The sequence below is a fragment of the Chelonia mydas genome, chromosome 1 (assembly GCF_015237465.2).
Source record: "Chelonia mydas isolate rCheMyd1 chromosome 1, rCheMyd1.pri.v2, whole genome shotgun sequence".
Classification (NCBI taxonomy): domain Eukaryota; kingdom Metazoa; phylum Chordata; order Testudines; family Cheloniidae; genus Chelonia; species Chelonia mydas.
In genome coordinates this window covers 340,401,386-340,425,808 of record NC_057849.1, presented here as the reverse complement: position 1 = coordinate 340,425,808, position 24,423 = coordinate 340,401,386, and the positions used below count along the sequence as shown (strand labels likewise).

The window sequence follows — 24,423 nt, the reverse complement described above, 5'->3', positions numbered from 1 at the left end:
AATGCAAAACTGCTTCCCTCCAGAGACTGCCACTGATATTGGCAAGAAAGCGCAAGGGGCAATAACAGAAATCAAGCACCAATAACAAGCATGGTAATTCAACCCTCAGCAGACATTAGCAACTGCGGGAAAACAGCCAGAACTTTAATCACAATTCTTTCGAACACAGCCAGGGATTTGGAAATGCTGTTATTCCAGGATATGACCCTACCACAGTGCTTAATCAAAGCCAATGGTAGCATAAGAACAACCTGCAGACTTTAATAAAAACCAATTTAATAAAAGTCAGTGTGTCAGAATCATGCTGGACCTAATTTAGCAAATCCCAGGGAAAAAAATGAATAGACCTTTCCATATGTTTCTGTATGTTATAGATGCAGTGAAACACGAGATTTCTCCTATGTGAAGAATAGAACAGTTATTACCTACATCTTCCAGAATACTGTTAGGATTTTTTCTTTCTACTTTTACACAGATATTTCAAGGCTGAAAAGCACAGAACTCAATGTCAGAAAAATCAAGAAGGTAGACAGAAGCAATAATTGTCAAATTGTAATAAAAAACAGCTACTTGCAATAAAATGGGGAAATGAAGGTTTGAATTTCACTGTAAAAATTAAACCCAGGTTTCTTGCTGACTCGTCAGCCTCCACCCCCCATAACCGAGCCTCTGAACAGCATTCATCCTGTGTTTTAGAACAACTTTTATTCACACTTTTATGAGCACTAATGACAGGTGCTTTTGATTCTCAAAATGCAGTAAGGAAAAGGATATACATTATTATTATTTGCAAAAAGAAAAGGAGGACTTGTGGCACCTTAGAGACTAACAAATTTATTTGAGCATAAGCTTTCGTGAGCTACAGCTCACTTCATCGGATGCATTCAGTGGAAAATACACTGAGGAGATTTATATACTTATGCTTATGCTCAAATAAATTTGTTAGTCTCTAAGGTGCCACAAGTCCTCCTTTTCTTTTTGCGAATACAGACTAACACGGCTGCTACTCTGAAACCTATTATTATTATTAAGTGTATTGCAGCAATACCTAAGATGCCCAGCCATGCCTAAAAGACCCAACCATTGTGCTAGGTGCTGTACAAACACAGAACACAAGTTATGAAGATTTACTCCACAACACCCAAGACTACTGTTCTCCCCCAATGCCCTGACTAGTGATGTGATAAATCTCAAGGAGGTCTACATTTAAAAAGCTGCAGCTGCACCGCTGCAGTGCTTTAAGGAAAACACTCTAAGATGACGGGGGAGAGCTTCTCCCATCAGCTTAGTTAATCCACTTCTGTGAGAGACGGTAGCTATGTTGGCAGAAGAAGCACTCCCATCGACATAGTGCTGTCTACATCAGGGGTTAGAGGTTGGTAGAACTACATTGCTCAGGGGGTGAGGATTTTTCACACACCCCGAGCGATGTAGTTATGCCAGTGTAAATTGTAGTGTAGATCTGGCCTCATTCATCTACATCACTGGTGTGAATCTGATCCCGCACATCTAAAGCTGGTGGTGGCCAGTCGCTAATGTGAACAGACTTGGATGTCCTTAGCTCGGTTCTGATGTCTACATCCCAAAGGCCATGATTACACTTGGTGCCAAGTGCAAACAAATCACAAGGTATAGAGAGAGCTAAAGAAGTGAATGGGCATACAACTAAGCTATCCTTATATCCATAGGAGGTAAACGTTCTAAATGTGAAGGCTCATTTGTGTAATAATATTGAGAAGCTTGAACTATTAGCTAGCTCTACGTTCCGAAGAGCTGTGTGCCATCTCTAAATGAGGGCTGGAGAATCCATCCCTTTCTTTCTAAGGGTGGATTTAAGCCCATCTGCATCTGCAAACAGCAAAGGCATATTCAGTTCAGGGTCCCCCCATCTACTGTGGTCCTAACCTTTTGGTTTCAAGTATTTACAAAAAAAGAAAAGGAGTACTTGTGGCACCTTAGAGACTAACCAGTTTATTTGAGCATCAGCTTTCGTGAGCTACAGCTCACTTCATCGGATGCATAGCATAATAAACTGGTTAGTCTCTAAGGTGCCACAAGTACTCCTTTTCTTTTTACGAATACAGACTAACACGGCTGTTACTCTGAAACCAGTATTTACAAAAGCTACCTTGAAAAACCCTGTTCATCACGAAAAATCAGAAGACACATCTCTTCTATCCCCCCCAAAATAGGAGAACCCTTATCTGATAGAGAATTTATTTATAATATCTTGCTTAAATCTATACTCCGCTCAGGCTAATTACAGATTGGGGAAAGCAGTCAGATCAAATCATGGCAAAGGAGTTCCGTTATTTGGGAAGAGCAGCTCAGTAATGCAAAGGCTTGCTGCAACACAGTTATCAGGAAAAACTGGAGCTCTGAACAGTTTCCTGCATCACAGAGAACCAATACATGGGCTAAAACAGAGATGCTGGAAGTTACTGGTAGACAGCTTCTCTCAGGCACAATGGAAGCTGGTCTGCCTGAGAGAGCAGTTACCTGATAAAGAGGAGTAAAGAGTTTTTGAATTTTTTTATTCCTATCCTTTTAATTTCTGTATGAAGGGGATTCAGTTTTTCAATTCTCACACACAGAGGAGAAAATTAAAGGACCTAAGTAAGCACGGAAAGCAATTAAGATCATCTAGCAGCGAGTCAGTTGCTGAGTGGAACGAGTACTTTCTTCACCTTACGAGCAAAACGCCCTCCAGCACTTTGGCAGATGAACTACGAAGAGGAATCAAACTGGAAAAGGTTGGGAACCATGCATCGTCACTGTTGGATTAGCCAATATGCTACTGAGTTAGGGGTGAAATAAGCATTTCGTCCTGTAAGCACGACTAGAAGAAAGATGTCTCCCCCCTGCTATAACCCAGTGTGACACGACTTGCACAGAATCATAATGGTTGGAAAAGACCTAGCAGATCATAAATTCCACTCCCCCGCATGTATATGATACTCCAATGTATTAGATACCAAATGACATGCAACACCATGTGTTAGCCCAAAGGCTGACTGCTGGCAAAGAAATCGAGCAGAGGACAGAGAGAACCTAAGTCCCAGACACCCTATCAAAAATGTTATTTGAGCTGCAAGCAAACAAGTGACATCTTTAAAACAATGGGCTGCAGAAGTCAAGCTAATCATTATTTTGTTCTATTTCTGATGCATTTAAAATGCACCCACCCAGAGCTTTTAAGGTACAGTAGGGTATATAAATCTCCTCACTGTATTTTCCACTGAATGCATCCGATGAAGTGAGCTGTAGCTCACGAAAGCTTATGCTCAAATAAATTGGTTAGTCTCTAAGGTGCCACTAGTCCTCCTTTTCTTTTTGCAATGTACAGTAGGTAGCACATTATCATTTTTCATCCTAAGCCCCATCGTTGTTTTCTTTTTCAAAACTTTTTGCTAACGGCAATTTTAATGTATCCATTTTCACTGACTGCCACTTAATTCCTTTTCTATAATTCATTGTATCTTCAGGTACCCTATATTTAAATACGTCAATATATCCTTGCTGTCTAATGATCTGCCTATTATGCTGCCAGGTAAGCTAATTCAAACTATTAGCAGTTTTATCTACAGGAGAAGACATCCCTGGCTTTGAGGAGACAAAGTTACAATTTCACCAGAAAAAATAAGCACGAAGAAGCTAGTCTAACAACGGGAGAAATGTCAAGAAACAGAAATGTCAATTCCCTAAGGGAAGAAAAAAATCCTACTTCAGTTCAAGTCCAAGCACTATATTTTGTAATGAAATTACATTCCACAGTCTTCCCTCAGGGGGAAAACCTGCTCCGGCTAATCAAACTGTTGGTTTTTAAAGTTCAAAATAAATGCAATAATGTCTATGTAGCCTTCACGTCATAGCTGTCAAGAATTTCATTTAACCCTTCAGAGGCAAACATTTCTTCTAGTTCCTGTCACCAGAAATGGTAATTTGTATTATGGCACTTCCATATGCTCTTCTATACTCATACTTAAAGTGTCTCTCTCTCCCCCTCCCTTCCTAACATCTGTGCAAAATTCTGTGACAACTGCCCTAGCCGAGCAATAAAGTCTCCTGTCACCCTTGGATCCTCCTGAACAGTTTCCATTTCTGTCAGGCAGGATGGTTCCATGGTATTCTCCTGGGCACTGCCTACCTCTGTCTGTCTCTTGTAACCACCTATCGTCTTTTACCTTATATTGAGATTTGGGGCAAGCGCCATATTTTTAGTAGGGCTGTCAAGCAATTAAAAAAAATTATCATGATTAATTGTGCAATTTAAAAAATTAATCGATAATAGAATACCATTTATTTAAATATTTTTGGGTGTTTTCTACATTTTCAAATATATTGATTTCAATTACTACACAGAATACAAAGTGTACAGTGCTCATTTTATATTTATTTTTTATTACAACCTAATAAAAGTACCATAGTGCAATCTCTTTATAATGAAAGTTGAACTTACAAATGTAGAATTATGTACAAAATATGACTGCATTCAAAAATAAAACAATGTAAAACTTTAGAACCTACAAGTCCACTCAGTTCTACTTCTGCCAATTGCTCAGACAAACAAGTTTGGTTACAATTTGCAGGAGATAATGCTGCACACGTCTTGTTTACAATGTCACCTGAAAGTGAGAACAGGCTTCTGCATGGCACTGTTGTAGCCTGCATCGCAAGATATTTACGTGCCGGATGCACTAAAGATTCATGTGTCCCTTTATGCTTCAACCACCCTTCCAGAAGACATGTGTCAGTGCTGATGACGGGTTCTGCTTGATAACGATCCAAAGCAGAGCGGACCGATGCATGTTCATTTTCATCATCTGAGTCAGATGCCACAAGCAGAAAGTTGATTTTCTTTTTTGGTGGCTTGGGTTCTGTAGTTTGAGCATCAGACTGTTGCTCTTTTAAGACTTCTGAAAGCATGCTCCACACCTTGTCCCTCTCAGATTTTGGAAGGCACTTGAGATTCTTAAACCTTGGGTCGAGTGCTGTAGCTATCCTTAGAAATCTCACACTGGTACCTTGTTTTGTCAAATCTGCTATAAAAGTGTTCTTAAAACAAACATGTGCTGGGTCATCATCCAAGACTGCTATTGCATGAAATACTTGGCAGAATGTGGATAAAATAGAACAGGAGACATACAATTCTCCCCCAAGGAGTTCAGTCCCAAATTTAATTAACGCTTTTTTTTTTTTTTAAATGAGCATCATCAGCATGGAAGCATGTCCTCTGGAATGCTGGCCAAAGCATGAAGGGGCATATGAACGTTTAGCAATTCCAGCATGTATATATCTTGCAACGCCGGCTACAAAAGTGCCATGCGAACGCCTGTTCTCACTTTCAGGTGACATTGTAAATAAGAAGCAGGCAGCATTATCTCCCGTAAATGTAAACAAACTTGTTTGTCTTAGCAATTGGCTGAACAACAAGTAGGACTGAGTGGAATTGTAGGCTCTAAAGTTTTGCATTATTTTCTTTTTGAGTGCAGTTATGTAACAAAAAAAAGAATCTACATTTCTAAGTTACACTTTCATCATAAAGAGATTGCACTATAGTACTTGTATGAGGTGAATTAAAACTAGTATTTCTTTTATCATTTTTACAGTGCAAATATTTGTAATCAAAAATAATAATATAAAGTGAGCACTGTACATTTTGTATTCTGTGTTGTAATAGAAATCAATATATTTGAAAATGTAGAAAAACATCCAAAATATTTAATACATTTCAATTTGTATTCTATTGTTTAACAGTGTGATTAATCACAATTAATTTTTTTAATCACAGTAATTTTTTTTTAGTTAATCGCATGAGTTAACTGAGATTAATTGACAGCCCTACTTTTTAGACCATGTTTATACAGTGCCTAACACAATGGGGTCCCGGTTTATCCTTGGGGTCTCCACGTGTACTGAAAAACAAGTAATAATCATAGAATCATAGAATATCAGGGTTGGAAGGGACCTCAGGAGGTCATCTAGTCCAACCCCCTGCTCAAAGCAGGACCAATCCCCAATTAAATCATCCTCGCCAGGGCTTTGTCAAGCCTGACCTTAAAAACTTCTAAGGAAGGAGATTCTACCACCTCCCTAGGTAACGCATTCCAGTGTTTCACCACCCTCCTAGTGAAAAAGTTTTTCCTAATATCCAACCTAAACCTCCCTCACTGCAACTTGAGACCATTACTCCTTGTCCTGTCATCTGCTACCACTGAGAACTGTTTAGATGCATCCTCTTTGGAACCCCCTTTCAGGTAGTTGAAAGCAATTATCAAATCCCCCCTCATTCTTCTCGTCCGCAGACTAAACAATCCCAGTTCCCTCAGCTTCTCCTCATAAGTCATGTGTTCCAGACCCCTAATCATTTTTGTTGCCCTTCGCTGGACTCTCTCCAATTTTTCCACATCCTTCTTGTAGTGTGGGGCCCAAAACTGGACACAGTACTCCAGATGAGGCCTCACCAATGTCGAATAGAGGGGAACAATCACGTCCCTCGATCTGCTGGCTATGCCCCTACTTATACATCCCAAAATGCCATTGGCCTTCTTGGCAACAAGGGCACACTGTTGACTCATATCCAGCTTCTCATCCACTGTAACACCTAGGTCCTTTTCTGCAGAACTGCTGCCTAGCCATTTGGTCCCTAGTCTGTAGCGGTGCATTGGATTCTTCCGTCCTAAGTGCAGGACCCTGCACTTATCCTTGTTGAAACTCATCAGATTTCTTTTGGCCCAATCCTCCAATTTGTCTAGGTCCCTCTGTATCCTATCCCTACCTGCCACCATATCTACCGCTCCTCCTAGTTTAGTATCATCCGCAAATTTGCTGAGAGTGCAGTCCACACCATCCTCCAGATCATTTATGAAGATATTGAACAAAACCGGCCCCAGGACCGACCCTTGGGGCACTCCACTTGATACCGGCTGCCAACTAGACATGGAGCCATTGATCACTACCCGTTGAGCCCGACAATCTAGCCAGCTTTCTATCCACCTTATAGTCCATTCATCCAGCCCATACTTCTTTAACTTGCTGACAAGAATACTGTGGGAGACCGTGTCAAAAGCTTTGCTAAAGTCAAGAAACAATACATCCACTGCTTTCCCTTCATCCACAGAGCCAGTAATCTCATCATAGAAGGCAATTAGATTAGTCAGGCATGACCTTCCCTTGGTGAATCCATGCTGACTATTCCTGATCACTTTCCTCTCCTCTAAGTGCTTCAGGATTGATTCCTTGAGGACCTGCTCCATGATTTTTCCGGGGACTGAGGTGAGGCTGATTGGCCTGTAGTTCCCAGGATCCTCCTCCTTCCCTTTTTTAAAGATGGGCACTACATTAGCCTTTTTCCAGTCGTCCGGGACTTCCCCCGATCGCCATGAGTTTTCAAAGATAATGGCCAATGGCTCTGCAATCACATCCGCCAACTCCTTTAGCTCTCTCGGATGCAATGCATCCGGCCCCATGGACTTGTGCACGTCCAGCTTTTCTAAATAGTCCCGAACCACTTCTTTCTCCACAGAGGGCTGGCCACCTCCTCCCCATGCTGTGTTGCCCAGCGCAGCAGTCTGGGAGCTGACCTAGACTTTTCCCCTTTTCATTCTCCCCACCACTGCAGTCCCTGGTGCAGTTCCACCAGCAATAGCAACACTCGGAGTCCTGTGATAGAGAGGCTGCCAACATTTCAACCACGGTGTCATCTAGATTTGCTCTAAACATAGTTAGATGACTATGTGGTTAAAACCCTGCCCAGTGGCACTCCCACCAGCACTGGCAACAGTGATCATTTTTATGAACAACAGACCTGTTTTTATGAACAAGGCAGCCCCCATGCAACAAGCTGAATGTGTAGACCTGATGAAAGTACTGGAACTGCAACTGCAGGTGATGTGACTGATCATGGAGGATCAGCTGTTTCTTAATGAGGATGGCACTGCCCTGATTTCACAAGGCAGAGCCCAGATGATGTGCTGCGGTTGCAAAGTTTTGTGGTGAGACTTATCAATATTATAAGTCATATATGTAAGTACAGACAATATATAATTCAAATTTATATCAGCTAATTACAGGTATCAGTGAAAAGGGACCACAACGATGTTTTAATTAGTCATGTTCATCAGCCAATATGCCCATATAGGATATTAACTGACTCTTCTTTAGTCCACCCTTACAGTCAGATCCCTATATAGTGTAAGAGATGTAGCGAAAGGTTTTGTTCACTTAATTGACTCATCTTTTTTCTATTTTCCCCACATGTGTTCTTAAAAATAGTTTCAAAGTTCTCCCTGAAATGAAAGTAATACTTGAAGAAAGGAGCATTTTAAGTCTAGAATTTGTGTAATAAAGCAGTGTTATATTGTATTCTTAAAAGTGACTGAACAAATAGCATCTTGGAGTTCCATATTTCTTCTTGTTCAATAACTTCCTGATCAAGCTGGCTTCTTTTACAAGCCAAAGGACCATTTTTCTGACTGCCAGTGCTGCAAACTCACCCTGGAACCCAAAAATCAAGATGCGTATCTTCATCTTCGTGCAGCATTGCCAATATTAAAGGGCCTGCAACTAGAGCATCGCTGACAATATAGTGGATGATGCAGAAGGCAGGACAGAATTCAACTCATTCTCACGTAGCTATATTTCCTCTGCAGGTGAAACCGAAATAAGAATTTGCTTCCTTCATTAAAGCAAGCGGCTATGACAGCCCCCCAACCTGAAGCAAATACTCACCAGCAACCACATACCACACAACAGAACCACTAACCCAGGAACCTATCCTTCCAACAAAGCCCGTTGCCAACTGTGCCCACATATCTATTCAGGGGACACCATCACAAGGCCTAATAACATCAGCCACACTATCAGAGGCTCGTTCACCTGCACATCCACCAATGTGATATATGCCATCATGTGCCAGCAATGCCCCTCTGCCATGTACATTGGTCAAACTGGACAGTCTCTACGTAAAAGAATAAATGGTCACAAATCAGATGTCAAGAATTATAACATTCATAAACCAGTCGGAGAACACTTCAATCTCTCTGGTCACGCGATTACAGACATGAAAGTTGCGATATTACAACAAAAAAACTTCAAAACCAGACTCCAGCGAGAGACTGTTGAATTGGAATTCATTTGCAAATTGGATACAATTAACTTAGGCTTGAATAGAGACTGGGAGTGGCTAAGTCATTATGCAAGTTAACCTATTTCCCCTTGTTTCCCCGCCCCCCCCCCACCCAAGACTTTCTTGTTAAACTCTGGATTTGTGCTGGAAATGGCCCACCTTCATTATCATGCACATTGTAAGGAGAGTGATCATTTTAGATAAGCTATTACCAGCAGGAGAGTGGGGTGGGGGGAGAGAAAACCTTTTGTAGTGGTAAACACCCATTTTTTCATGCTTTGTGTGTATAAAAAGATCTTCTATACTTTCCACAGTATGCATCCGATGAAGTGAGCTGTAGCTCACGAAAGCTTATGCTCAAATAAATTGGTTAGTCTCTAAGGTGCCACAAGTACTCCTTTTCTTTTTGCGAATACAGACTAACACGGCTGTTACTCTGAAACCTATGACTGACTATGTACATACTCATATTGTGCTATTCACCACAGCATCTAGGCCCCAGACACAAGTAGTAGGATCTAGACAACATACAGGGAGCAGATATGTTGATCAAGAAGGTCCCTTTTTTACATACTGCTGCATGTCCAATCTTTTAGACTGTGAATGGCTTTCATATTGTAACCTCTTTGGGGCAAGGACTGTCTTTATGCCACATCTAGTGCCAAAAACATTGTCAGTACTTAAGTATCATGCAGTAAAGGAGGCGAGAAGCCATCTGACTGATCTCTAGTGGTAGGATGTTCCACTGGTGAGAAGAAAACATCCAGTAGGGGAGTTGCATTGTGCTGAGAAACCCTGCTTCAGCCACTGAGATTTTCATCATGAGTGCCCTCAGCTGTAGCTGTGAATTCTATTATTGTAAGAAAGGTGGCCTCCTGAGGGAATTTTGCCCTGGCCCATTAAGAAGTTTGAAGGTTAGGAGGACAACCTGGCAACAAGCCCAGGGCTGCAGGGGAAATCAATGTAGAGTACAGAGTATCAAGTAATAGGCTCTGCGTCCCAAACAGGAAACGAGCTGTGGTGTATGGGGCCTAGTGAAACTTTTGCATGAGCTTCACAGTAGGTCCTAGGGAGAAGACACTGAAGTATCCTAGCATAGAAGTAAAATTAGGCTATGTCAGCATCTGAAAGAATGGGCCACTGCCCACCTGCTCAGACAAGATATAAAACACATTTCTACCCACTACTCCACCATGCCTACTCCCAAACAACTTATCAACATAAAGGTTATTTTCACATTCACCTCACAGTTTAGTCTGGGGGCTTTGTATTTGTTTTTCTATATGTGAATGAAACATACTTACTCCAAATTTGTAAGGAAAGATGCAAAATAACTGGTATATATATGACCCTGTAAAGGTGCAGGCAGCCTCTGCACGCCCCTTTGTAGTCCAGTATGGCGATGTGGGTATGGCAATAGGTTTCTTTAACATCCTGGGGAATGGAGAAGCCAACACCCACTAACAAAACATCATGTCCTATTTAATAAGGCTTCCGGACAGAAGAAATTACAAGGCACAGTCCACAAGGTCCTCACCTGAGGAACTTGGTTAGGCCCCCAACTCCAAGTCCACAAAACAAAGTCTCTGATTAGGCTGGTCTCTCAGAGTCTGAGAGAAAAACACCATCACCCACTGCAGCCCGCATGGCTTCTACTCCCCTCTCTTTCACAGCTTCTTTTCCTCATTTTCACAGGGCAGCCCTTAGGCAGAACCTCCTTGATTACACCCTAGGCTGCCCCAGATGTAGGTTCCAGCATGTCCCTTAAAGGGGCAGTACATTCCTTCATAGTACCTTCTTGAATGCTGCATGCCTATTTTCCATTCTTCTAGGGAGATGTCTTTATTAAAAATTCAAATCTGAGGCTTCATTGAACTTTTCTGAACCATCTGTTGTTCGGGTTTCTATTTTGCCTTTTTATTCCTTTAGTTAAATCTGCTCAATCATGTGAAATATTTACTGGCTGTCTTCAAGAGAGAGATCCAATAGGGTGAACTTCCAGGTACATTTTGTTACCACTTAAATTCGGAGATTTTTAACTGCAAAGAGATGGCTTTAAATTAACCTATTTTAAAGTGCCCAGGGTCAATTATATGTGCTGTGATCACATAGGATCATCAGTAAAACATGAGACAGCTGGAGCCATTGGATACTACAAATGCTAGAAACAAATGACACAGAGCACACTGCTGAAAAAGCCGTCTTGCACCAGGTGCAGTAAGCATGTGTGTGAATTCCTCCAGTGTCACATCAATAACCCACATCTGAAAGGGGTCACGGAACTGAAGAAGCAATTCACACATCATTGGGATCTATTCCCTCTCATAACAAGTGGATGTGGCTCCTCACTGCCATTGATGGGGCTTTTAGGCACATAAGGAGGACAAGTCTGGGAGCATAATGTAGGATAATCTCATTCCATGGGCAACTTAGTCATAGAAGGGTAAGGGAGCTGTCCTTTGATTTGTAAAAATCTACAGAATTTCAATGGTGTCACCTGCTGTAGCATGGCAGAGGGGACTTGCTGCCCCCTGGCTCCGAGCTCAAGGCCCTCTGGTTGGTGGAAATTTTGATAATACGATGTCATCAGAAATGGGTCGAGTTGGGTAGATTACTGGAATCCATCCAAAATGATATGCACATATTACATACTCAGTTGTCAACTTTCATACGTTAAATAAGCACCCAGACTTTCACAATAAACCAAAAATCAAGCTAATCCCACTTCAAAACAAGGCCAAAAGAAGCCAATCTCTAAGAATCCCCACTCTATGTGAGGTTTCAGAGTAACAGCCGTGTTAGTCTGTATTTGCAAAAAGAAAAGGAGTACTTGTGGCACCTTAGAGACTAACCAATTTATTTGAGCATAAGCTTTCGTGAGCTACAGCTCACTTCATCGGATGCATACTGTATGCATCCGATGAAGTGAACTGTAGCTCACGAAAGCTTATGCTCAAATAAATTGGTTAGTCTCTAAGCTGCCACAAGTACTCCTTTTCTTTTTGCACTCTACGTGACTAGATCCCCCCGGCATGCAGTCTGCGACTGTGGTGGGCCTGCTGTGCACCCCTAACTCTCTCTCCCCCCTTGCCCCTGCTTGCCCCTTGCCTCTGCTTGCCCCCCATCCCCCCACCTTGCTGGGAGCCAATCAAAAAACAAGAAGCAACAAGCTACAACAAGCAACAAGCCAAACAAACAACAAGCCAAAAACTAGCCAACAAGCAACTCACAAGGCAATTAAGGCAAAAACAAGCCCAATTTCTGTTTTTTAACATGGGTTTGTCATGTCTGATTACATACCATACATTACATAACATAATTAATTACAATCTCAAAGTAATTTATTACAAAATCTTTGTTTTTACTTTGATCTGGATCATTTTTAGGCACCAATGGGGATAGAAAGAGTCCTGATTAGTTGATACCACAGTGGAAAACCTGGTTAAACACAATGCTTGTTGGCACCTTACATGCTATAAGAAACGTATCCACAAACAGATTTTGGCAAGGTTGAAGACGAAGTACATTGAGCATCAGGAAAAAGTTGGAGATGGTGGGACAAGTGCCAGCTGTGGGGGAGACATGCCTTATACTAAGTCCTATGGCATGCGTTTTGAGAAGAACACCTGCTTCTTCTGCAGTAAGCCGGAAGCCCAAAGGCATCAACTAAGGCCAGTTCCAACACATGAAACTGTACGAAGCAGTCTCTCTTAGTGAGAACATTGCACGGAAAGTAATGCTAAGTGGGTGCAATGACCAAAAAGATGCTCACGCATATGACATTGCATATCACATTGAGTGTTACACCAAGAATGTGTGTAATATGTTGGGTCAAAAGGTAAAAGCAACAGAAACAAATACTGATTTTACTACTGCAAACTGCAACTCAACTGGAGCTCATAAACTGCCTCACAGAACTCTGATGGATGGGAAAATGGTGTTGAAAATGACGATGCAGAGGCAAAGTACAGAGAAATGTGTGCTTTGACTAGGATTGAAGGGGGAATGAATGTTTATCAGAAAGACTCTTAAAGCACTTACTGAAGATGAACTGTGGAATATGGGCACAGGATTACTAAAAACTATCTGCAGAAATTAATCAAAAGCATATCCTTAAAAGCTACAAACCACATGCTGCTGTATCAACAGTAATAGGAAGATCTGTTTGCAGCTGCTAAATTCTTATGGAAAAGCATTTCATCCTGTAGTACGTGGGCACTTCAGGGATCTATAGCTGCTGACTAACCGGAAAAAACAATATCATGTGACCTGCACTCACAGTGACATCAGCACCAGCAAGTATGACAGTGAGCAAATGGAACACAAGGCTGCCATTTTATCACAAAGCACCATGTACGAGTGCTTGAGTGAAAGCAAGGTTTCCAACATGCACATACACACACACACCCCCCAACTGTGCGACATAGGTATAAATCAAATTCTACACGTGGCTGTTGGTTTAACAATTCATTCCAAAACCCATAGCAAATTCCTTGTGCAGCTTATGCATGGCATTGCCTCCTCCATTGACTATAATGAAGTACTCCACCTGGAGACTGAAATTGCAAATGAGGTTCTTTGCCACATGGAAATGTTGTATGTTACCCCAGACCTTATCAAGAGTAGGTTTATATGTTGTGCTGCTGATAACTTAGACTTCCTTGAAGATACAGCAGATAGCAAAGGTACCCTTCATGCTACTGTCATGGTCTGCTATCAGAAGCATATTAATGGGGACAACTCAGCCCAGTCTCAAGGGCTGTCTAGACCAGCAAAGAACCATTCTTTGAACAAACTTCCTGATTTCATGACTCACTTGCCTACTAAGGTGCAAAAATTCTGGAACCATTAAGTCCGGTTTTCATTTATGCATCAGTTAAACAGACTATAGTAAAGCATTCTGTGTTCACTAACCTTGACCATACATAGTTATTATGCAAAAGTGAGATGTACTCCACAGGCGAAAAATCATTGAATATGGCTTCAGCTGAAGAGATAAAGATGGACCATCAAATGATTTGGACACCCAGGACTTACCATACCACACCATTTCAGGAGTCAGGTACATTACAACATGGTCAGTCTTTAACTCAGCACTACTTGAGGTGCCACAGAAAATGACCCTTGTATGCATCCTGCCAATCATATCTGCTAGCCCCGCTGATAGCTCAGTTTGCTTGGAAAAATTGCCACCAACAAGGGATGCATTTACACCAGCTGTCAAGAAGGCAAATTATCAAGCAATGGTATGGCTCCAGGATGATCAAGCACATCCAAAACTAGCCTCCTCTGTCGGGCATGGATGGGATCTGGAGGAGGGACGGATCACACCGGTTGTGTGTGAAATACCATGTGCTCCCAAATCAAGCTGTCAGATAATCAAATCCCCATGTGCTTTAAAGACCAGATGCTCACCAACCTGCAAATGTTTGGCCAGCAGCCTGCCTTGTACAGAGATGTGCAAATGCAGTGTGGATGAGGATCAGTGGAACAACATGTCTAGCAGTAGTGTCCTAGATGGAGACAAAACTGATGATAACTTTAATGAATAAATGTTTTCAGTCCTGCACGTCAAGGCTAATTTCCACAGGATTACCAAAGATGAATGTCTTTTTATGCAAGCAATGCACCCCTGTGTTAAAGTATAATTAAAAAGAGCTTGATTTGTAAATATTTTCTTGAATATATATCTACACACCGGTAATTGTTCTAGGTTTGCCATACTTGGTACCATAGTGTTCATGGGAGAAAGGGCTTTCAAATGATACCTAACTCAACCCACGTCCGACAATACTTTATTCACAATTTCCACCAATCAGAGGACCTTGAACTTGACATGCGGCGGGGCGGGGAGGAGGAGAGTGATTCCCCTGTGCCATGCCACAGAGTATGACACCACCGAAATTATGATTTGGTAGATTTTTACAAATCAAATGACATCTCCCTTACCTTCCTATCATAAACTTGTCCATGGAATTACACATGTTCCCAGACTAGATAGTAGACCTCAATAATTCGTTGATTAGGGACCTGATCCTGCAGTTCTTAAACTACCCGAATACCCATGACTGTCAGTGGGAGTTACATGTGTACATGTAGTATTGTATCAAACTATTGTAACAAAGGTTTTTTTTTTTTTAAACTACTGCATTCTGCTCGGTAAACACAGAGTAAATAACTTATTTACTTGTAACTTCAGGATAAGCGTGAATCCCCATGCAAAAGGACAATTCTTGCTCCTTACACGCTATCCCCTACACTCTTCATCATATTTAAATGAGACTGTTTACGGGTGTTTGGAGACCTAAAACAAAAGTATCAGTGTGCCATTAATATTTTAATTGAGCCTATGAATATTTATAATCATTTCACTTCTTTCGAGGGCAAGACAGGATAACTAAATAATTCTAGTATGTAAATGTGGTCCTGACATGACACCTTGCCTTCATCTACATTACAAAACCAAGGCATTTTTAGCTCTTTCATTATTTATGTAATCCTGGAGGTTTTTCGGATTAACAAGCACTCTTGAACGCAGAGTTTGGGGCACAATAATTACAGACAGTTTCAAAGTCATCCCTTTTCCATGACTTTGAGGGGGGTTATTTTTATTTTACATATTTTATTTTATTTTTCTTTCTGTGCTACATTTTTATGTTTCCAAATTAATTTCAACCGTATCTTGGTGCTTGGTATTTACCACGAGCCCAGGAGACCCCACGCAGTCACACATTTATTAAAGATTTCATCACTTTCAGGCTGGAGGAAAGCTACAGCAACAACAAAAAGGTATTGGTTTGTATGATGGACAACAGTGCCAGTAGCGTCCTCAATTAAATTCAATATTACATTCATTTGCAGCTGTAACTAACTACAGGGAACTCTGGCCTTATATTCTCAAATTAATGTAATTCTTCTGGCAACTTTTCTAGCAATGGCTTTTGAAATGAGCTGTTTAATTAAAAGCTGGACTCAAAAGTGAAAGCATGTCAAGTGAGTTACTTTAATATTATTATTGTAACCACTGCTACAATTTCAAGAAACACAGTGGCTAAAAGATAGTCATTAAAATATATCCCGAGAACAACATTATGAGACAGACTAGTGAGGGTCAGTGAAGGACATCAGGTAACACAGCTACCCAATTAACTACTGGCAAAATTTGAAATCCATGGCCAATGCTGAAAGATCTTGCAGTATCTCTCTCAGATCAGCTGATAGTCTATTATAGAATCACAGGCCACAAATGGAAGAGAGATGGGAAAGAAGATCTGGCATGCAAGATAGCAATGTGTAGTTGCTTACATAAGAAACCACTTAGAAAAATACCCAGACTCTGAAAATTAAACTGCACTTTTCAATCATTGGTACTGTGGAAAGTCAAAAGGACTACTTCCTCATTTAAAAACAAGCTTTTGAACACACCACTATGCTCACATTCAGAGCTGATCTGAAAAGGGGTATAAGTTACACATTGTAAATGGGTTTAAGGGAACCTAAACTGATACAACTTACAAACTGAAGGACTGGCAGAAGTTTCATGTCATACTGCCTTAGATTTTCTCCTAGCCACTTTACATATGACCCCTGAGTATGGTACATTTTTACTATGCACCCACTCAACCTGCCAGGACTGTGTGTGATGGGGGGACAGATAGCTCAGTGGTTTGAGCATTGGCCTGCTAAACCCAGGGTTGTGAGTTCAATCCTTGAGGGGGCCATTTAGGGATCGGGGCAAAAATTGGGGATTAGTCCTGCTTTGAGCAGAAGGGGTTGGACTAGATGACCTCCTGAGGTCCCTTCCAGCCCTGATATTCTATGATTCTATGAACCACAAGTTTAAAAGACTGAGATGTTTTAATTTTGCTTTTTGGTTTAGTTTTACTGGATTCTTCTCTGTTGTGTTGAGCTGGAAGGTCTCCTATGGGGGCTATGATGCTCTGCCAGGTAGACCAGATGGGTGTGTTTTGCTCTTTTTCTTATTTTTATTCAGATTGTTGTGTGCAGAAAGGGGAAAACTTTAAAATAAATATGTAGAGAAGTTGGTTCCTCTCACCTCAGTTACCATATGGAACAAATATCCAGAACATACTGGACCAAAAGGCAAAGTGTCCTTTGTTCTGAGGGCTGCTTTAGGGCAATGCCCAACAGCCCCACCACTGGCAGATCCAAGAACCTGGAGAAGCTGCTTTTGGGAAAGAGAGAAACTACCAGTAAAACCTGTGGCAATCAAACCACAGAGGTACCGCACAATGGTATTTGTAGAATTTGCAAATCTTCTGCAATGCAAAGATCATTAAAAAGGATAGCATGGAAATGGGCCAATACTCCTTGAATATTTGTGCCAGCTTGCCAATGTCTATATCTAAAGCTGATGCTGGCAAATGCAGCTATTTCCTAGTGAGCATTATCACAACTGGCTTAGCTTTCCTGATCGGCTCTTTAATAGCAGCTTTAGATAGAACACACCGAGCAGGTGCTGGCTTCAACACCTGAAACAATTATTCATTCAGAAGTTACTCAAAAGTATTTTTAAATGTCAGTTCACTTTCCCTGAGGGTTCGTATTATCCTTGGCTCTGCTATTAGAACGTACAGTGCAACTCTGGCTTAAGACTGAGCACAAAGTGATGGGAATACAACCTTCCCATATATTCAAAAAGAAAAGGAGTACTTGTGGCACCTTAGAGACGAACCAATTTATTTGAGCATAAGCTTTCGTGAGCTACAGCTCACGGCTGATACTCTGAAACCCATATATTCAGTATGTTAAAGAGGAGCTCCAATAAAAATGTTTAATTTTTAACTGTGCAATAAAGGAGACAGGACTGAAAACCTTCTCTAACATAAACACATAGCAACAGGTATATTTTAAAGAACAAACCCCCACTCCCACCCACTTCTCTTCTATTCCAGACATGTAGCTAGCACAAGAATACAGCTATCCCATAGAATGGTGTGCTTAGGAGATCGCTATGGCTTGCAACAGCAAGTAACCGTCATTTTAAATCAATTTACCACACACTGGTGGCACAGGTAGGTCTGACACATGGTATGGTTGACCTAACGTCATCAAGTAGCTGGAAATTAACATATGGCACTATGCAAAGAAACCTGAGGTGGGTGCAGGAGGCCTGGCTTGTTACACGGATTGATTGGCATTTCCACCTATGCAGCAAAGGAACTATGCTAGAACCTGGTATCACCTTGACAATCTGGTCACAGTGTACGGAACTAACCATATTATAATGTGGTTAGAAATAGATGGGGGAAGAAAATCTTAGAAGGCCTATTAAAATTCAAGAAAATTTGTATCTTTCTTCCTAATTTGTGTCATCAAGTTACCTGACAGAAGAAAGAGGATCCTAAATAGCTTTAGCCCATTTCTGTTCCCTAGGCAGTGGTCAAGTTTAAGAATAACTTAAATGACTGAAAGCACCTATAAACAAAAATTTAAAAAAGAAGAGTAATAAATAAGTATATCCAAATGAGTATTTCAACCTGAGAGGAAGACATACATTATATGAACTATTATATGCTACTGTATACAACTATATTCCCAAGCCATATGTTGTAGGATAGCAGTTCTCAGTCCATGATTGTAGACAACTGGTGCTCCATAGAAGAATAGCAGGTCAGAGGGTGCTGGCTCCCCTTGTTTGCAACTGTTAATTGCATTGTATTTAAAACAGCTACAAATGAATTAGCTACTTTCCTAACATTATTTCTCCATGTATGCAATTGCTCCCATTGCCACATGGATGTTATGTGATTATGAATTGGAGGGGAGCTGATCCATGACACAATCTCCCCATTAAGATATGGTCAATGCTGTGAAAAAGTTAAGAAACCCCTGACATAGATTAAAAATATATTTATTTCTTCTAAAATGAAATCTGCCAGCCCTCGCAACAACTACAGACCCCAATATTTCCACTCTGGGCCATATGTGCAGTTCTCAGGCAAAAATAAATTCATTAACGAGTCTGGAAGAGCAGCTGGCACTTACTTATGCCAGTCTGCAGTAACATCTTGAGACTTTCTCTACTAAAAAAAAAGGAGAATGTATCAGGAAAACACAGATCCACATGGAACATGCCTGAAGACTGGGGGGGAAAACAGCAATGCACGGGAATATTTTAATTTTTTTGCTAATAGATAGCAGAAATGTAGGTAAAGCTTGCTGCTCATAAGCTTAAGGAGCATCCAGAAGTCCTGAACATTTTAAACATTCAGTGCGACCATCTGTCATTGACATAGTCGCTGAACAGATCGAGCAATTACCAAAGCTCTTTTCAGACATAATCTGTCAACCACATCCAGTTTGGCTGCCAAGAGAAATCAGGCTAAGAAACATGAAAGCAGATTGCCGTTATGAAAGATAGGACTGGTCCACCAAAGCAGGTGAATAGCAGTTAACGAGTGTCAGTCATCCAAAATCTTTTGAATTCCCCATGATGCATGCCATTTTGTGCTGAGGGCAAGAAAAGGAATTATTTTCATTTATATACAATCAAGCATGTGCCTAAGGAACTCCTCTGCTCTCTGCAACATAAGAATGTAGTCAAACTCCACTGAATTAAATTGTAGAGCTAAATAGCCATTTCAGGGATCGGGGACAAGAACTTGGCCTGAGTTTACAAAGACTCTGTCTGGCATTATCAGAAGTACCAAAAGGGAGTTAGGTACTTAATTCCTATTAACTTTCAGTAAAAACTGGGTACTTAACTGCCTTATGCACTTTTGAAGTCTAACCCTCAGTGTGTGGCTGAACAGTCATTTCCCTCTCTCCCACCTATCACTGTGTTATGTTGACAAACTCAAGCAAATGTTGGGACCGTAGAGGACCTGGAAGTCTTCTAGTGGGAAAAATGAAAAGGGAGGAGGAAGAGGGAATTCACTCCTTAATTTTGTCCCACTGCTCTGAGTTGCAATGCAACAGAAGTGATATGCCAATCAATTACAAGACCGTTATTTTCAACTGGCTGACATAGAATAATAAAAAAAAATCATTAACAGGACATGGAGATGCCATGTTGACAATATGTGAAGCAGATTATGACTGAAAAATGAATCTCCTTATGGAAATATATTATGTTTAAGACCAGAAAACATAGCAGATCATCTAGTCTAACCTTCTGTATACCAGAGGCCATTACATTTCACCCAGTTACCCTTGGATTGAGCCCAATAATTTGTGTTTGACTAAAGCATATATTCCAAAATGTCATCCAATCTTGATTTTAAGACATCAAGATATGGAGAATCTACTATTTCCCTTGGTAGTTTGTTCCAATAGTTAATCACGGTCACCGTTAGAAGTCTGTGCCTAATTTCTAATTTGAATTTGTCTGGTTTCAACTTCCAGCCATTGGTTCTTGTTATGCTTTTCTCCACTAGATGAAATAGTCCTTTACCATCCAGTATTTTCTCGTCTGAAGGCTCTTATACCTCAGTGAAAGACATTTTCTCCAGTCCTACAATCATATTGTGGCTCTTCTCTGCACCTCTTCAATTTTTTCAATATTCTCTTTAAAATGCAGACCCTGAATTTCCGTTTCAGAGTCACTTCTTTCTCAGATACAATTCTTCATTCTGTCGGTGAGACCTAAATTCCTTGTTCCTAGATGCATGGCTTTGTGGTTGGCTGTATTAAAACCCACTTTTGTTTGAATGGGCCCTGCTTACCAAGTGATCCAGATCGCCCTGTGTGACTGACTATCCTAACATCATTTCACCACTCTGACAGTCTTTGTATCATCTGCAGCAATTCTATATTTACTTCCAGATCATTGATGAAACAATGAATAGCATCAGGGCTAGTATCAATCCTTGTGGAACCCTCAACAACTATCCTTATGTCATCAAATGGGGATGTTAAGCACAGGAATAGACTTCCAAGGGAGGTTGTGGAATCCCCCATCATTGGAGGTTGTTTAAAACAGGTTAGACAAACACCTGACAGCAAAGGTCTTGGTATACTTAGTCCTACTTCAGTGCAGGGGGTTTCTATGATTCTATAATTCCCCTGGACAACTACTTTTTAAGACTGTTAGTTGGCCAGTCCTTGATCCATTTAACGTGTGCTCTCTTGATGGAGTATAGTGCAATTTTTTAAAAAGAAGAATGTAGTGCAGTACTAAATCAAATGCCAAATGCAAATTTTAAAGTTATTTTAAAATAAACTACATATAAAAATGACTTGGTTACTTTAAGAGGAAGTAGGACACCTCACAAATCAGCCAACTTAAAAATATATATATTTACAGAATCAACTTAAAACAACTTTCAAATTCTTACTTGCAACGGGACATGGGTTTTCTCAGCCCTAATATGCTCCTGAAACTGGGTTTAAAACAGCAAAATACATCATTAAATTGGCATCCCCCACCGAGAGAGATAAGAGCCCCAATCAATGAACAAAGACACTGGACCAGTGACAGGTATTTCTAAAAAACTCTTGACAATTCCTTTATAAACAGTATTCATTTGGCTAAAATACTTGATCACTGCAGTGCTTCTGTAAAATGAGTGTTTGCAAAGTGCTTTAGTTCTTTAGATGAAAGGAGCTATACAACTATTAGTATCATTTTGAGTACTAGGTTTTGTGAACACGTCAAAGATATGTTCCCTCTTTGAGGGCTACAATCCATGGAAAGTTGGTCTTATTTTTAAATCTTTTTTCCTGAATTATCCAAAAACATGAGGCACATCTGAAAAATTTATTCGATCAGAAGAGAGCCGCCGAAGTGGAGCTTTGCAAAAGAAATGTTGATGCGCAGCTGTACATGCAGGAAACTATACTAATAATTTATCAAGAGTACACAATGGATAGTTATACAAATAATTACTTTTCATTAGTGTGCCATCCCTTCATTGGTCTTTGTTGCTATGATATTTACAGCAGCGCTCATTCTACACAGCAGCTGTCAACAGATTTTTTTTGTCCTCCACTGAAGGCTCAGCATACCATTCCAACTGTGAAAGAGTTAACAAATCTTTGCCAAATAATATCTCTGCAGGTGTCAACTTCTTGGAAGCAGCTAGGTCCAAAGGGCAGACACATAGTTATAATGAGAGAAAGATTAAGAGGTGGAAAGAAAAGAAGCCAGCATGATGCATAAGAAGAGCTTTGATGAATGATAGAGCCCTGCATTAATGAGATCTGGTAATTTTACAATTCCTGAAAGCGATGGTCGTTAAGACTAAGAGGATCATCTTTTCATCCAATTGGAACAGAGGAAAGTTTAGGACAAAGCCAGGCCAAAAAGCTCATCTAAAATCTGTCTCCTCCTTTGAGTTAACACACTTCTGCCCTGCAATATTTTTCCCCTGTACACATAGCATTTATTCAGCTAGTCTTTTAAAAGTATACCAGTTGCTGCTTCTGCTGCTTTCAACAGTTTAAATACATGTATTAACTGTTCTCTGGTTAAAGAAATTGTGTTTTAAATCTCTTTAAAGAAGATCATACCCCACTGGTCTTGCATTTAATGTTAGATTACATAGTCATGTATTATCTACCCTCTGTTCCCTGCAGAATTTTGTATACTGTGGTGAGCTCTCCTCTTTTCCAAAAATATAGCCCTACTTCTACACCCACTTTGAGTAACAGGGGAACAGATTCTGACTGGAGTTGCCGTTTTTATAAATGTGGAGTAAATAAAGGATTTAAATTGAATTACACTAGTTTTACGCCACTGAGCTAGCAATCAGAATTTAGCCCATCAATGCAACTTATAGGGTCACAGCAAAAATACAGGAACAAATAATGTGACTCATTAGCTCACGAAAGCTTATGCTCAAATAAATTTGTTAGTCTCTAAGGTGCCACAAGTCCTCCTTTTCCTTTTGCGGATACAGACTAACACAGCTGCTACTCTGAAACCTGATTTTAATGAGGCTGTTAGCAATTGAAAAACCATTTCTGCACATGTTCAGCAGGCATCCGACAAGCGCTCAACAGTCTAAAGAAACCCTGCCCCCTTTGTCCAACCTGATAATCAGAAGGGCTGCATCTGGACAAATACGCATGAGAGAAATTGACTTGAACCGAGTCACGAACTTAAACCAGCTTGAGGATCAAAATCTAGCTTTTCGGCTCCATAGGCTGTACCCTTCATATAACACGCCACAAACTACGGGCAACAATCATGACCTGAATTTCACCTTCAGGCTGTATTTTAGGTGTTCCTGTCCTACCTCATCCAAGCCATTATGAGGTTCTTGTACTCATGGCCTTGAATTCTCCCTTATATGGGTTCACCCAGTTTTGGATTATCAGTAGGGCCCTACCAAATTCGAGGCCATGAAAAACATGTCATGGACTGTGAAGTCTGGTCTCCCACTGTGAAATCTGGTCTTTTGTGTGCTTTTAACCTATACTATAGAGATTTCATGGGGGAGACTACCAGCATTTCTCACATTGGGGGTCCTGTCCCAAAAGGGACTTGCAGGGGGGACTGCATGGTTTTTAGTGGGGTCACGGTTTTGCCACCCTTACTTCTACACTGCCTTCGGAGCTGGGTGGCTGGAGAGCAGCAGCTGGTGGCCGGAGAGCGGCGGCTGTTGGCCAGGCGCCCAGCTCTGAAGGCAGCACCCCGCCAGCAGCAGTAAGGGTGGCAATACCGTACCATGCCACCCTTACTGCTGTCCTGCTGCCTTCAGAGCTGGTCGGCCAGAGAGTGGACTGAGGGCCCAGCTCTTCAGGCAGCAGCACAGACATAAGGGTGGCAACACCCAGACCAGACCATCCTTACTTCTGCGCTGCTGCCGGTGGCAGCTCTGGCTTCAGAGCTGGACTCCAAGCCAGCAACTGCCGCTCTCCAGCTGCCCAGCTCTGTAGGCAGCACCACCGCCAGCAGCAGCGCAGAAGTAAGGGTAGCAGTACCGCAACCCCCCGACAATAACCTCGCGACCTCCCCACAACTCCTTTTTTGGGTCAGGACCCCCTACAATTACAACACTGTGAAATTTCACATTTAAATAGCTGGAATCATGAAATTTACAATTTTTTAAATCTTATGACTGTGAAATTGACCAAAAGGGGCTGTGAATTTGGTAGGGCCCTAATTATCAGCAAATTTGATCATATTACTGTATATCACTTTTCCAGGTCATTGCAATATGAAAGGAACAAATCGGGCACATTAATTTTAATATCCAAGCTAGTTTTTTAACTGCTCAAGTAGCTCATCCCATATACCATACTCATATGATCTTACAAAAGAGTCTTTTTTGTAGGATACTACCTTCAGAAGCCATAATAAACTTCTAGCAAATCATGGACACCATTTA

General features: G+C 41.0%; 1 protein-coding gene across 5 annotated transcripts in view; it reads right to left on the bottom strand.

Moving 5' to 3' along the window:
- EXOC4 (exocyst complex component 4) overlaps window positions 1-24,423 on the bottom strand; it is a 578,416-nt gene that overhangs the window by 329,983 nt on the left and 224,010 nt on the right. Inside the window, exon 10 of one of the 5 annotated variants that reach the window (XM_043520890.1) lies at window positions 14,595-14,656. The exons of the other annotated variants lie outside the window; for them this stretch is intronic. Coding sequence (XP_043376825.1) covers window positions 14,610-14,656 — 47 coding nt within the window. The 3' untranslated portion in view covers window positions 14,595-14,609. Of the gene's footprint in view, window positions 1-14,594; window positions 14,657-24,423 lie in introns of those variants that run through there. 5 annotated transcript variants of the gene reach the window in all.